The sequence below is a fragment of the Chiloscyllium punctatum genome, chromosome 16, assembly GCF_047496795.1.
Source record: "Chiloscyllium punctatum isolate Juve2018m chromosome 16, sChiPun1.3, whole genome shotgun sequence".
Classification (NCBI taxonomy): Eukaryota; Metazoa; Chordata; class Chondrichthyes; order Orectolobiformes; family Hemiscylliidae; genus Chiloscyllium; species Chiloscyllium punctatum.
This window is the reverse complement of record NC_092754.1, coordinates 10271984-10288095: the sequence shown is the minus strand read 5'-3', so window position 1 is coordinate 10288095 and position 16112 is coordinate 10271984. Positions and strand designations below refer to the sequence as shown.

Below are 16112 nucleotides of genomic sequence, written 5' to 3'. Positions count from 1 at the left end.
AACACAGTATGACCTGCCTTTAACAATTAATATTTCCAGCTAATTATGAATATGCCTGGAAACCTGCCCAAGATGTTTTAATTATGCAGGTCCGCAATAATAATATGCCAATAAAAGATTGCTTTTGTGCCCCAAAACCTGCCACCCTATGAATAAAGGATGCCAATGTGTGCCAGATCTCGGGGCAGTTTTACATACGAGCAGATGCCCATAGATTGACACTGCACTTACTCGTGTTACATTAGTTTCTCAAGGCCAGCTGCCAGAAAGAGTGTCATTCATTCCATCTGCCTGGCCGGTGTTTGGACCCAGGTCTCAGAGGTGAGAGGCCAGTTCCGAAATCACTTTGTCAACCAGTCCTTTCTCCATCTGATAGTGTCTAATAAAATGTCTCCCTTCAGATCAGCAGATACCCTATATAGGTGCGATCCAATTCAAGGTTATGCTTGCTGAATTACAATATCCATTTGTACATTTAAATTAAGGTCATCTCATGTTCAAATATAATGGTTCTATATCAGCATCACCTGTCTCCTGAATTATAGAGATAGCGGTTTCAATAGCATCTCAGACTCTTTATTAAGGAGTGTTATTGATAACACACTCAGCCCCACACTAAAATTGCACAGAGATTAATACTAGTACGTGACAATGTGCAGAAATTGGATTCAATAGAAAACCTTAATGGAATGTCATTCTGCTTGCTACACACAATAAGCTGTGAAGAACCCAAAAGCTCAGTCTGGCACAGGTTCTACACGTCTGCCATAATTCATATTAACAGAATATTATACATCAAATGGAAAGATTAAACAGTTTCACAGTGAAAATGGAAAAGCAGCAAATTGAAAAAGGACACATTTTGGTGGAAGCAATTCAACTGATAAAATGAGCAATGGCCTCAAGATATTTCCCCCCGACCTTCCGAGAAACAGTGGTCTGTCGTAAAATTTCTTGAAATGATTCAAAATCAATTGAATTGTGAAAAGAAGGAAAAGGGTACCCTCACTGTTCAAAGAAAATGGTGGGAACAGAAATGACTTCCCATGATACATTTACCAGAAGTTCAAATTGTGAAAATGATGATTAAAACATTAAAATGTAATATTATTGTGATAACCCCTTTAAGGCCCCTGGGAAATTACTATCCCTGTGGAGCTATTAGGAGTATGAATTTCCTTGGTAACCGACAATGGCCTATCCAGCTGGAACTCATCACCTGAGCCCTTTATAAAGCAGACCCAGGGATGGGTTTTGCAGAACTGTCTGTCCTGGGCTGGTACTTGCCTGTGTATGCCACGATTAGTGGCTCTATTTTGATGTTCAACAACAAACAAGGTCTGTTTCCAGTTGGGATTCCTGAGTTATTACAATTAAAACACAAACCAGCAGATGATACTTGGTAAATAAACGAATCGTGAAATTGGAAAGAAACTTTGGTCGATCCCTGAACTGATTCACTTGTTCGCAGTCAGACAGCGGATCTCAGCCAAAACATCAATTGGCACTTAGCTTCATGATCTACACACGGGCCAGTTCTTTATGCATAAAAGCAAAAGAAAAAAGTTGGCAACTACATACATTGTTATAATGAGAGCAATTTTAACCTATTCTGTCTGTCAGGAAACTTTGAAATTCAGTGCAATGCTGGTTTTACACCCAACCCAATTTTAACTCATTCCACCACTTGGCAAACTGACAACCACGTCTGTCTTTACACCTGCCCATTTTAATGATGCTGAACAGAAATATTGACAGGGTTAAAGTCAGAATGCTGCACACTCTTGTGGACTTCCCCATACCAAGTTATGATAAAACCCACCCCCATGTCTCAGGACCAATAGTACTCCCACGCATCTGGTTGCAGGGTTTGTGGATTACAAAGTGAAGGGTAGGCAGGTGGGTAAATGGGACTAATGGGGGTAAATGAGAATCACTTTGTTTAAATAGTGATGGTGCTTTGTCAAGTCAGGGGATGTTTTCTTGTAGCTGCAAGCAAACAAAAGCAGAACCAGATTCCTCATTTGCAATTCTATTATCGCAATTCCGAAAATAAATTTTCTCCTTATTCCTGGGGCATGGTTAAGGGCATTTTATTCAACATCAGATTGTATTTCATCTAATTGTAAATTGCTACTGGTTTACATGTATTATCTTGAGGATCACAAAAGTTCACCAAATTAAGAAAAATAAACGTTGTAATCATCTCCTCATTTACCTCATCATTTAAATATTTCACATCTTCACTAATTCTTGCATTGTTTCTCAAATTGGGGAACTAAATTTGGAGTACATATCCAATTTTGTTTCTTTTCAATTAATTTAATGAGATCCAAACTATTAATTAAGTTTAATTACAATGGATCCAACACATTTGTTGCCACATCGTATTTTACCGTTGCTTTTAGTTCTTCTATGCTTCCCTATTTAGTCTAATATCATGTCAGTTTTGATTGTTCATGACCATTGTCTACTTTAGATAAAGGGTTTCCATTCTATTATACACCGTATTATCACAGTTTTTGTACATCAATCTGATGCATGCACTTGCAGTTCCTTTCAATAGAAAGCACAGTAGAATCAAAGCTTTTGGAAACTAAATCACAGCAGTAGCTGCCAGAAATGACTTAATTTATAGTCGTTGTACAGTGGAAGTGTTTGTCCTTGAATATTTCTTTGCACCATAGGAAGTGACAGTATGTGAGCATTGTCACTCCTCCTATTAAAGTAATAGTGAAAGCAGAGCCCGTTTGATGTTAAAATCTGGTAAATGCAGTCTTCCTGGGCCAATTCCTGTCAAATGTAGCAACTTGTTGTTGGTGTTGCTTCTTCTCAACTCATCCTTAAAGAATGCACAACTGTTGCTGGTCAAACTGAGGTCTCTAAACAAAGCTGCACATCACCTCTCTTTGCAGCGCATCCACGCTGCTAACCAGGGGTTGCTAACCATGGTTCACACCATATTTCCAAAGAGCAGGGCAAGTAAGCAACCAGCTCAGTTGGTATGGGAATTAAACCCACACTTTTGTGATGTCATGCACTACATTCTAGGTACCAAGCTTGACGAGCCAAGCATAAAAATTCTGATGTTTTCAACTATGAGGATGAGGGTTTCAAACACTAATTATCCAAAGAAAATGAATATCAACGCTATCATCAGCCAATTAATCAGAGGGAAATACTTGGCAGGGCAATTTACCCATTTATCTCCTGCCTGGCCAGCACTTGTTGCAGCCACATTAAAATGCACTGAAGTTTTAAGACCGTGGCCAAAGTTAGGGTCAAGTAGGGATCACAACCATGATATTTCCCCATTCTTGGTACCTCACGGCATTTGCTACCTCTACTAGCAAGTGGTTCTAGGTAAAACCAGCTGCCAACAATCCTCCTTTACCTTTGCTTTGTACGGTATGTTCTTCTATAATGCGATGGTTGTGTTCTTGTGTGATCCCACATTATAGAAAAATCAAGCTTTAGAAACAGCGATTAAAGATTTGGTGCTGTAATCATGTTCCAACCAGCACATCTTTGAAACGTTTGCGTTTTAGAAACAGTGCCCCCAGTTCGTCAATTGGTTGATGAAGCACACTTTATAACAGAACGACCTGCACAGCCTCTACTGAAGAAGTAACATTCTTAGATAACAATACCACATTATCAACAACTGGTTTCTTAATTTGTAAAGTTAATGTACGCTCCAGGCAAAATAGCTTGCTGGAGGTAAACCCACAGTACCCTTTGAGCCTGTTTTGTCATTTATTAACATCTTGGTCAATCTCCTTTCTCCCCAATCCCACAAAACCCTTTGTAAATCAGCATCACATTGAGCACCAATTGCCATTTGTGGCAGAGAGCTCCAAACTTCTACCACCTTTTGTGTGTAAAATGTTTCCCCAATTTCATTCTGAAAGTAGGAACAAATTGCTGCAGATGCTGGAATCTGTAAGGAAAACAACAAATGCTGGATAGTGGGTCAGGCAGCATCCATGGAGAGAGAGAGCATGCTAACATAAAAAGCCTCGATGACTCTTAATCAGAACTGAAGTGAAGTGTGGAGGGGCTAGTATTTATACTATAGTTTGAGGGAGGGGGTACTGGTGGGGTGTAGAGTGTTTCTCCAACATTTGTTGTTTTCACTCTGAAAAGCTTGGCTCTAATTCTTCACCAAGCATTCTGATTCTAGTTTCCCCGACCAACAGAAATATATGTTCACAGTCTTGTCATATCACACCTCCTGCACTCAGACCTCAGACTCAAAGCTAATGGTTGCCAATGTTTCCTACAGGCAGTTCCCATCAGATCGTCTCCCATTGCCAGTCACCAATTTCTCCATGCCTCCAGCATTTATTTTACAATAAAGGAATGGAAAGGTGTTTTATTAAAGGTAGTTTTAGGAAGTGCAATTTTGTTTAACGTTTGGATGTGTTAGCCCTTGGATTGGAGCTGGAGGTGAGCTCAGTTGACTAATCATCATGGTGGGCAGAGAAAGGGTTGGTGATTCCTGCCCCTGCCCATCTCCCTCTCCTCTCAATACATCTGCTTCGCTTCCTATTCCATGTCTGCCTCTAACCACTGATTATATTTTTGTCATACGGACATGTACTTCAGTCTGAAGAAGGGTGTCTGGACCCAAAACGTTAAGTCTGAATTCTTTTCACAGATACTGGACCTGTTGAGATTTTCCAGCAATTTTTGTTTTTGTTTCAGATTTCCAGCATCCGCAGTTCTTTCGGTTTCTGTAAAACTCAAACATGGATTTGTCTTTTGTTATTAACAGAGGTGGCCCTAACTTTAATATTTCAATACGCCTCCATTTCTCAGATTTTAGCTGCAGTTTAACAATGGATTCAGGAAACCCTAAGTGGAAGGAGGTGAGGAGGTACAGGATCCAATTGGCTTTGCCTGCTGGATTGCTCTCTGATCCCACAAACCTCCCCCCACTCACCCTGTTGTTGGACCACCCAAACAAAAACACTGGCCCCCTCCCCATGAACGAACCGACATGCAACCCTGTGACAAGACACTCACAATGTATCCCAATGGACTGTCTGTAATCTGAGAGAGGTATCTAGTTAGTCCCACCTCCCTTGTTCTCTAAAATGTTTCTCCTTTAAGCTTACAGTCACAGTTCCTTTTCAGATGTCAGCATTGCACTCAACTTACTGGAGTGAAAATTCACATTGATGAGGGCAAGATTGCTAAAACAGCTGTCCCTAAATCTATCACACTGAACTGGCCTGAAGTGACAAGCGAGCACTAAAACTGTCTGGAATTGTAATGAATGTCCATTTGCTGAGGTTCGAGGTCTTGACCGTCCCATGTTTCCAGGTTTAGGAGAAATCACATTGATTGAAAGTGTTTCCATTCAATGGAGGTTTCCCATTGACCCCTGATGGTCAAACATAGATCAAAATCTAATGAGTTCCAATCCCTCCCAAACCTAATGTCCCTGCAACGTTCCAGACTGAACAGAAAGCTAAAACCTTTCTTTATTCTTTCACGGGCTGTCGCCATTGCTGGCAAGATCAGCATTTTTTGGCTATCCTTAAACACCCTTAAACCGAACAGCTTGCTCAAACATTTCAGGGGGCGGTTCAAAGTCAAACACATCGCTGTGGCCCTGGAGGGAAGGGAATTGCCAATGGGAATTAATGATCCAGGGATTTTACGATAATCAACAAAAGTTTCAAGGACATCAGTAGACTTTTAATTTCAGTCTCTTCCCTCTTCAAATTTGCATGCATCATCTGTTGTGGTCAGATTTGAACCCAGCTCCACAGACCAGTTCTGAGTAAGGGTCACTGGACTCAAAATGTTAACCATGCTTTTCCTATCTGCAGACGCAGCCAGATCTGCTGAACTTCCCTAGTATTTTCTGTTTTTATTCCACAGGACATTATCCAGATTATTAATCCAGCAACAATATCACCAAGCCATTGCCTCCTCCAATTTTAACATAGATTTTTTAAAATTTCTTTAAAACTTTGAGCTCTTCTTCAAAGTGGACTAGTGGTGCTCATTTCAAATAGGGTACAAACCTGGTTCAGGGCTCAGGATACAAAGACACTTATTGACACCGGGGATTAGTTGTGGAGTTTTGAGTCATATATTTGTAATGTTCCACCTTGTGAGTCAATCTCAAACTAAGTAAAGATTGACTTCTCATCCCTTCATTCACCAGTTGGCTGTAAAAAGTTAAACACTGAGATTTGGAAAGAGTAGCATGTAGCTCTGATGGGTCAAATGTGGGTAATATCTGAATCTTGAACTGAACCTGAAATATACATTAAGGCAATGACATAAGGGTCACATGCCCTGCTCCATTCAATGTAAATTAACCAGAGCATTCATTTAATATTTATACATGGATTGTATGCATATGGGCAAGTACTGAAGACAGAAATTTGGACCCCTGACAAAATATATAACTTTCCAAGGACAATTCATAAAAACTTTCTTGTGCATTGATATCCCAGGTGAAAAAATGTTTTTTTTTAATTTTAAGTTTCTTGTTGTGAGCTAATTAGTTAGCTAATAATTAATTGATCCTTTGTCGTATAGCCTCAGATGAATAGTGCCACATAGAATAACAAATGACAATAGAAGCATAATTAATACCTTAACTATATAAAATAAAACAAATAACCAGATGCTCAGATGTTATGAAGAAGGGTCACAGAACTTGAAATATTAACTTGGTTTTCTCTCCACAGATACCACTAGACCTGCTGAGTTTCACCAGCAATTTCTGTCTTTGTTTCCTTTTGAATAGCTAACAGCCTCTCAGCCAGACACCCGCTCCCATCTCGTTTAATTTATTCCCTGACCTCTGGTCAGTCAGACACAGTCTGGCAGCTTCAGGAAATAAAATCCATCTGCCCATCTATCTAGAGGCTTGCAACAAATCTTGGCAGCAGGTAGCCAAGGGACCAGAGAGTGGGCATGTGAATAATCATGACAGCAGCCTATATGAATGACCCAACACAACTCCTTCTTTCCTCTGCTGTCTTTCAGCTTTCTGCTTTTAGTGTGTCTGGTTCCAGTCCAGCCAGAGACCATTGCATGAGAAAAACTCTCTCTTCCCTTAAGATCGTCCACCTGAAAGGTGAGCCACACCCAGCCACAATTCATCACAAACAATATTTGGTGACCTTGAGTACTAGTCAGGAGCAAAACATTTCATTCGTTTAGTTAGCAGAATCTATTGGAATGTCATAAAATAATTGGTGCAGAATGTTAGTGTGCAGAATGGACAGGATGTTCAAAGTGGGACCAGACCAGGTCAACAGTTCATGATTATCTTGGAATTTTCCAACAGCAAAAGCAACAACTTGCATTTATATACTACCTTAAATATAGTAAAATGTCCTGAGGTATTTCAAAAGGACATTTCAATTTGGACAAAATTTGACATTAACATAGAAACATAGAAAATAGGAGCGGGAGAGGCCATTCAGCCCTTCAAGCCTGCTCCACCATTCAATATGTTCATAGCTGATCATCCAACTTGACCCCCTGTTCCTGCTTTTGACACATAGCTTGTTGAACCCTAAAGTTTCCCTTTAGCTCTCAAAATTTCTCCTCATCTCAGCCCTAAATGGCCTGTCCCATAATTCTTAGTTTGTTACCTCTGGTTCTTAAACATCATTCCTTGTCATTGTAAACATTGTTCCTGGGGATGTAGGTTTGCTCGCTGAGCTGAATGGTTCATTTCCAGACGATTCGTCACCCTACTAGGTAACATCTTCAGTGGGCCTCTGGGCGAAGCACTGTTGATAATCCCTGCTTTCTATTTATATGTTTCGGTCTCTTTGGGTTGGTGATGTCATTTCCTGTGATGTTATTTCATGTTCTTTTATTCAGGAGGTGGTCGATGGGATCAATGTGTTTGTTGAAAGAGTTCTGGTTGGAATGCCATACTTCTAGGAATTCTCATGCATGTCTCTGTTTGGTTTGTCCTAGGATGGATGCGTTGTCCCGGTCGAAGTGGTGTCCTTCCTGATCTGTATGTAAGGATACTAGTCAGAGCGGGTCATGATGTTCATGTATCCTGGTGGCCAGTTTTCTGCGTGTTTGTCCAATGTAGTGTTTGTTACAGTTCTTGCACGATATTTTGTAAATGACAGCAGTTTTGCTTGTTGTCTGTTTGGGTCTTACAAGTTCATTAGCTGCTTTTTTAGTGTGTTGGTGGGTTTGTGGGCTACCATGATGCCAAGGGGTCTGAGTAGTCTGGCAGTCATTTCCGAGATGTCTTTGATGTAGGGGAGAGTGGCTCGGTTTCTGGAAACATAACCCTCTCTCACTAGTATCCTTACATACAGATAAGGAAGGACACCACTTCAACTGGGACAACACATCCATCCTAGGACAAGAGAAACAGAGACACGCACGAGAATTCCTAGAAGCATGGCATTCCAACTGGAACGCTTTCAACAAACACATCAAACACATCTACCACCCCCTGAAAAAATGGACAGGAAATGACATCACCAACCCAAAGATACACCCAAACATATAAATAGAAAGCAGGTATTATCAGCAGTGCTTCACCCGGAGGCCCACTGAAGATGTTACCTAGTTGGGTGATGAAACATCTCGAAATGAATCTTCCAGCTCAGCGAGCAAACCTACATTCAGAACCTCAACCTGAGCTACAAATCTTCTCAAAACTCGTTAACATTGTTCTTATGGTTGACCTGTCTAGTCTGATAGAATTTTATAGGTTTCAACAAGAACCCTCCTGTACAGCACCGGCACGGTGGCTCAGTGGTTAGCACTGCTGCCTCACAGCACTAGGGATCTAGGTTCAATTCCCGCCTCGGACAACTGTTTGTTTGCACATTCTCACCGTGTCTGCGTGGGTTTCCTCTGGGTGCTCCAGTTTTCTCCCACAGTCCAAAGGTGTGCAGGTTAGGTGAACTGGCCGTGCTAAATTGCCCATAGTGTTAGGTGGATTAGTCAGGGGTAAATGTAGGGGAATGGGTTTTGGAGGGTCGGTGTGGGCTTGTTGGGCCGAAGGGCCTGTTTCCACACTGTAGGGAATCTAATCTAATCATTCCTCCAAACCCAATGAACATAACCTTAATTGGTTCAATCTCTCCTCCTACACCAGCCTTGGCATTCAGGAATCAGTCAGGTCAAGCTTTACTTCACCCCCTGTATGGTCAGAACATTCTTTCTCAGAAAAGGCGACCAAAACTGCGCTCAATGATCCAGGTATGGTCTCACCAAGGCCCTGTACAATCACAGCAACACATTTTTCTCCTGTACTCAAATCCTCTCACGATGAAGACTAACACACCTTTTGCCTTCTTCACAACTTTCTGCACCTGTCTGCTTACTATCAGCGCCTGGTGTACAAGGAGACCCAGGCCTCATTGCTACACAAGTCACATAAATCAATATTAGGACAGGTGGCCAAAAACTTGGTCAAAGAGACCTGAGCAGAAGTGCATCTTCAAGAACGAGAGGGAGCTAGGGAGTTAATGAGGTTTACAGAGGCTCTGGCAGTGAAAGGAATGGCCATCAATGGTAACACGATTCAAATCAGGAACGGCAAAAGGCCTACAGGGGAGGACTATAGCAATCTTAAGAGAGTTTTTGGGCTGGAGAGGATTAAAGGGAAAGTGAAGGTGAAATCATTGCAAACTATATGCAGGAGAATTTTACAATGGAGGTGTTCTTTAGCTGGGAATCAATGTAGGTCAGTGGGCACAGCGAGGAGCAGAACTTGGTGCAAATTAATTTAAAATTTATTTCCAGCACAATGCATTGAGCAACCCAAAGATCAAGGGGCAATAAAAATCCTTTTTCTCCCCCATTACCTTTAAATTTGTTTTATTTATTTACTATAAAGATATTGGAGGTAGGTTTAAGAAAAGTCTGTTTGACTCAATGGTTAAAATCATACAGTTGAGCTGTGCAGAGTGTTCACCTTCCCATTGGTGCAACACTACGGAGGCCTGCAGGGAGAGGTACTCAGGGCTGGCCAATGGCAGGAAAGCTGGGGCTGGATAATTTGAGGCAGGAGGTCATGTGACAGAACCTCCAGGAATCTGTCCAATCAGAGTTGGCAAGCCCAGACCAAACAGTTTGACATCTGAAGAGGCAGCACTGTCTCCTTGAGAGGTGCTTGCCAACAAACCCTTCAAAGGTTAGTCTTATGTGTCATCAGTGTTTTCAGTGCTTGGTTCCATCAGGGTACATGTGCAGTCAGATGGCCATGAAGCACAGTCTGTGGGGTATTTTCCTGGCTGCTGAATTCTCATGCACCGTAGCAGGGGGCATTGACAATGACAGGGCAGGAACATCAAGACTTGGCTGTGTAAGAGATGCCTTTGGATTAGAGTGGTGCTGGAAAAGCACAACAGTTCAGGCAGCATCCGAGGAGCAGGAAAATCAGCTGTATTCCCAATGAAGGGCTTTTGCCCGAAACATCGATTTTCCTGCTCCTCGGATGCTGCCTGAACTGCTGTGCTTTTCCAGCACCACTCTAGGCCAGAATCTGGTTTCCAGCATCTGCAGTCATTGTTTTTACCACCTAAGAGGTGCCTTTGGTTTGTTCAGATAGAATCAGATTCGAAGGTTTGTTTGTTTCCTTGATATGCTACTGTACAGAACTAAACTGTACCTGTGATTATGTGCATACAAATAGATTTTTTATGAATAAAGTATATTTTTGAAATAATTAAAAAAGCACCATCAAGACCAATACCACACCGATGTGGTCCTATTTTATTGTTCATTCACAGGATGTGGGCATCACTGGCCAGGCCATCATTTATTACAATTCAGAGTCATTGTTCTGGGCCAGGGTTCATATATGGACCAGAATTGGAAAGGTCAGTGGTTTCCTTCCCTAAAGGACATTAGTTGAACCTTTTCCTGACAATCAGCGACAATTTCAAAGTCATCATTGAACTCTTTAATCCAGATTTTACTATCTGTCTTGGTAGGATTCAAACCAGATCCCCTGAACATATCTCTGGATTAATAAGCCAGTGATAATACCACTAGGCCAGCGCCTTCCCCCAACGCTCAGTCTCTTCACTTCTCCCACTTCCTAAAGTATGACCTCAGAAAGACAAAGGGGATCTGAACCCAGCCTCTTGTGCTGTAGATGGCCATGCAATCTCATCCTTAGGGCAGCATGGTGGCCCAGTGGTTAGCGCTGCTACCTCAGAGTGCCAAGGACCCAGGTTCAATTCTGGCCTCGGTCAACTGTCTGTCTGTAGTTTGCACATTCTCCCAGTGTCTGCGTGGGTTTCCTCCCACAGTCCAAAGATGTGCAGGTTAGGTGGATTGGCCATGTTAAATGTCACTGTAGTCGAGGGATATGCAGGTTAGGTGGATTAACAATGGTAAATACAGGGATAGGTTGGAGGGCTGGGTGTGGGTGGAATGCTTTTTGGAGAGTCAGTGCAGACTCAATGAGCCCAATAGGTCTTTCTACACTGTATGGTTGTAAGAACCACTGGGGAATGGAACCATTTTGTAAGAGCTATCTGAGCCAAGAGAAGTTTGCATTTGTGAAAATCTGACAGAAAGGTGAAAATAACAACACTCATGATTAATGCTGCAAAACTGGCAATATCCAATTTCCAATTCATACTTTCAACCCGTACATAAAATATAGAATTAGAAAGGAGGAAACACAATTAACAGCAGTTAGCACTTTTATTTTAATAAAATCTTCGGAAAGTGATTGGAATAACTTTGTTTTGCACTTACCACAGGGACCCTTGTGTTTGACGGTGAGGTGCTTTTTCAGAATACAAGCCATGGCCTCCAACTCACATTGACTGCCGTAGATATGTTCATCACTCCCGCAAACTGGTGCGTACACGTTCTGGCAGCTCTGCTGACACTCACACACAGCTTTGTTATTCTTCACAATGCACTTGGCCCCAAAATCACATTCAACACTCAGGCAGGGGCTTTGAGTGTTAAGGTCTGTTTGAAGAAATCAAGCACAAGGATATTTTAAAACACATCGCGCTATCTCTGCATTGCCATTTGAAATGGTCTGGATTATAAGTCACCAGAATCAAGTCAGTCCAACATGTTCATCTGTCCCTGCTGACTACTTAGATCACACCTCTTCTGCTCCAGATTCAGAGGATATCCGTTCACACTCTTTAGACCGTGGGGTGTCTAAATCTCTGGCCCCAAGCCTTGACAAGCTGGCCCGTGAACCTTCAATGGCTCTGTTTCTTGGAATTAAATGAAAATATCTACAGAAAGTGCTGAAACACTCAGCAGATCTTTCTGCCTGGCCTGCTGAGCATCTCCAACATGTTTATATTTCAGTCTTCCAGCATCTTGCCTTTGATTTAAACTTCACTTGGCTCCCTCAGCTTTCCATGAACGGTAGTCAACAAATGTTGAAACTCTTGCTCTGACATCCCTGATGGAAAGTTAGGAGCAAGGGTTTCCTACTGAGTTAAGTTATACAGGTTGTGTCATATGAAAAAGTTCCATTCAGGAGCCTGAATTATTTCTGTAAACTCTGCAAATCTAACAATGTAGTGTGGCCAACAAATGTTTACAAACGACGTTGTAAATCTGACGGAAATTTAGGAACTAGAGCAGATACAACTGTGGACTAAAAATCAAATAGATCCCCAGTGATAACAGAGGTGATTTTTGAGTGTTGATTGCTATACAAACAGCACTAAAACTAACAATAAATTGCTGTTTAATGGAGTTGCTGACTAGTGCAAAATCTCATTTATATTAAGCCCTGGTGTGGCATTGCAAACTCAGCACTCAAGCATCTGCAAGTTCAGAAATGAGACTCCATCCTGACAGTCTTTATGATAATGCAGCCATACGAATCAAGACAGGGGATTGCACACTGGTCCAAAGTTGCATTTTTCCAGTCGACTACGTTACCATAAATCTCCTTAGCCTCTGCCCTGGAAATAAAATTGTGTTTGGTGTACTGCTTTAGCCTCATCTCAAGTTCACTTTAATGAATAAATACTAAATCAGGGACCAAGATTGAGTCAGGCAGGAAATGCCCTTCTCCATCCCCACTCCTCAAGGTAAACAGCCCAACTTGCAGTGGCTCTCCAACATCCTGCCAAGTCCATTCATCACCATGCCAGGTCCCTTGATGTGTAACTGAGTGCCTGACAATACTGCAACTCTTCATACCACCTCCCCTTCACCAGGGGGCCCTCTTCGCACCAGACAAAATGGGGTAGAGGAGGAAAGGCAGTGGGATCCCCACTCTCCTGACCTCAAAATTCAACCCTATGTTCTATTATACACTGGTCAGACCCTATGTCTCTCATTATACTCCATAGGCTTCTAAGTTTTCCCTCTCTCAGTTATGTATATATGATGCTGTGATACTCTCTGCCACATTGTCTGTTATGAGTTTGCTAAATGCACACATGCAGAAATCAGTCATTTTGCTGCAATGTCTGCTTCTTAATCTATCATGTGTTTTACTGTTTTAAATGAACTCACCCACAGAGTTAACCAATCCCTGACATGCGACTGGCTTTTAGATCATTACTAATCATGTGACTGGGAGCCAGGGGAGCAGCAAGATGTGAACACTGGTCAGATTTCCACCTGCCATTCACTAGCTGGCGAACCGGCCAGTGCCAACTACCCTCTGAAAAGGGCTCTTGAAACCACAGAACAACTCAGTGGGATAGGGAAAGACAGCAATGTCTTCAACACTCAAAGAACCAAAGCTGACTGCATGAAGAAACAGAACCATGAGCTATTTTTTGAAGAAAATAAATCTCTGCCCAGTATCACCTTCCTCTCCTGAAAACTCATGCTCACAATAGGGCTGATTCCCTGGTAGTGACCATCATATGAGCATCACTCACCATAAGGCTGGGCAGAAAATGTGACTGGCCTATTTGACTGTGACAGGCATCACTGCCATTTCTAATGCACAGAGCATGAGGAGAAACTTCTTCAGCAGGGAATGGTGAATCTGTGTAGTTCATTGCCACAGACAGCTGCAGAGGCCAGGTCATTGAGTATAGTTAAGACGGAGATAGATAAGTTCTTGATAGAATCTGTACAGTATGAAAACAGGCCCTTCAGCTCAAAGACTGTGGGAGGAAACCGGAGCACCCAGAGGAAACCCACGCAAACACAGTGAAAATGTGCCAACTCCACACAGACAGTCGATCATGGCTGGAATTGAACCCGGGTCCCTGTGAGGCAGCAGCGCTAACCACTGAGCCACCGTGCTGTCCAAGACGATCAAAGATAACAGGGAGTAAGTGGGAAAATGGGTTGAAAAACATACCAGCCATGATCAAATGGCCTAATTTCTGCTTCTACGTCTTATGGTTTTATGGGTGACTTGCCAGACACAGACGGGATTTAGCTCTATCCCAGGGCACCGAAATGTTGCTTGCTGCCTTCAAGGTTGACTTTGGTGAACCTCTGCAACCATTCATGAGGGAGAGTGTGGAAGCTAAGCACAAACTCTTGGATGGAATTTCAAACATGATGCTAATCAATCCAAACTCATTTTGGAGGGCTCAAAAGTTCCAGCAGCTGCGAAACAAAGTTTGGTTTGTTCAGGATTCACTCAGTTCCTCTGCATGAGGATCCCTCCTGTCAAGAGCAGGGTTTTGGTGAACAGATGCGATGCATCTTTCACAACAATTCAACAAAACGACTCGTTCAGGTTTCACAGAGCAACAGTTTTTAAAATTGACTTCACATCTCTCGATCTAGTTTGACGTCAATGGGGTAAGCAGTCAAAACCCAGAGCTGCTCACTCTGCGGTAAGCAGAAAGCAAGTGGAGCAATGGTTTGGCTCATCTGGCACGGAGGGTGTCCTGTCATCGCTGCAGTGACGTCTGTGATGGTATTAACATGAGCCGTGTCAAAAAACGCACACACTTCAGTGACCATCAGAAGTAATCAATAATGTTGTGGGCAGTGCAGCGCTCATTTCTTTTCCCAATATACCAAATCTTCCTGTTGCGTTTTCCCATCACTATTTCCTAAGAGAGCTGGGAACAGCTCGATATAACAAGTGACACAGCGACTGGTGCAATCTTCTTGATTATAGGTTCGATAAGCCTTCGTCTTGCCAGTTAAGTCCAATTGAAACAAATTCAAACTGAAGTATGTGTGCTGCTGGATGAGCTTTCAGAGGTGCAGTGAAAGTATGCTGTCTGGAAACAAAGCTGGCTTTAAAAGAACTGTGGGCAAATTGAACACTCTGAGGTTTGATTCCTGCAGCTAATTAATCCACTTATCTACAGACCAAGCTGTAGAATAATAATAAGTTCTAATATGCCTGACTGGGATATCAGGCTCTCAGTGAGATTCGACTGCTGAATGTGTGCATCCTTCAGGTTTCTGCACAAGTCAGGATAACAACTGCCTTTAAAAAGCAGACATCTGGATTGCCGTACTTTTCCCACTTCCCTAAGGGACAAGGTGGAATACAGAAGTGATAAGCGAGCACTGACTCCACTGCTGCTCACAGATCAAAAGTGATTCGCAATTGTGTAATTTAGCCCAGTGCTTCCTGAGGAAGAGGAGTGAAACCTCGTCCTCTCTTAAGCTCAGATGTAATCGACTGAGCGGGACCAATATGGCTGAATGCTAATTTGCTGTATTCCAAATTGATGCACATAAGCCTGAAAGAGAACAAGAACTCCAACTTCAGCATGTAACTACCTGCATGCACCTTCTCCTCTCCAATCCATTCTGAACCACCTACCTATTCAGATCCCTTCTGAGTGGGTTAAATGAATCATAGCAGCACTTGCTCTTTGGGAATTTGTTTGCGCCATTTTATGCTTTGTAGCTTGACAACTCTAGTTACAGTACTGAAGGTGGCCATTCAGCCCCATAGTGCATCTCTTGGTCCAATTAGACACATGCCCTTTCAACAGAAACCCTGAACTTTTCTCCAGTTCAAACATTTATTCAATTTCCATTAAAATACAACTGGATCTGCTTCCAGGCAGCGGATTCCAAATCTTGCTAACTCCAGATAATTTAAACTTTTGCAAATACTTGTGACAATTTGTGAGATTGACGTCTTCCATGAGATTGATATGTATGTGAGACATGTGCTCACCATTCTTTGACTCGTGTAGGATAGAATGAGA

The 16112-nt window shown here is 42.3% G+C and overlaps 1 protein-coding gene across 9 annotated transcripts in view; it reads right to left on the bottom strand.

The window, feature by feature from the left end:
- Positions 1-16112, bottom strand: part of agrn (agrin) — a 513439-nt gene that overhangs the window by 119295 nt on the left and 378032 nt on the right. For all 9 annotated transcript variants that reach the window (XM_072586197.1, XM_072586199.1, XM_072586200.1 and 6 more), the window contains one exon: positions 11731-11952. In XM_072586197.1, the coding sequence (XP_072442298.1) occupies positions 11731-11952 (222 nt within the window). The remainder of the gene's footprint in view (positions 1-11730; positions 11953-16112) is intronic.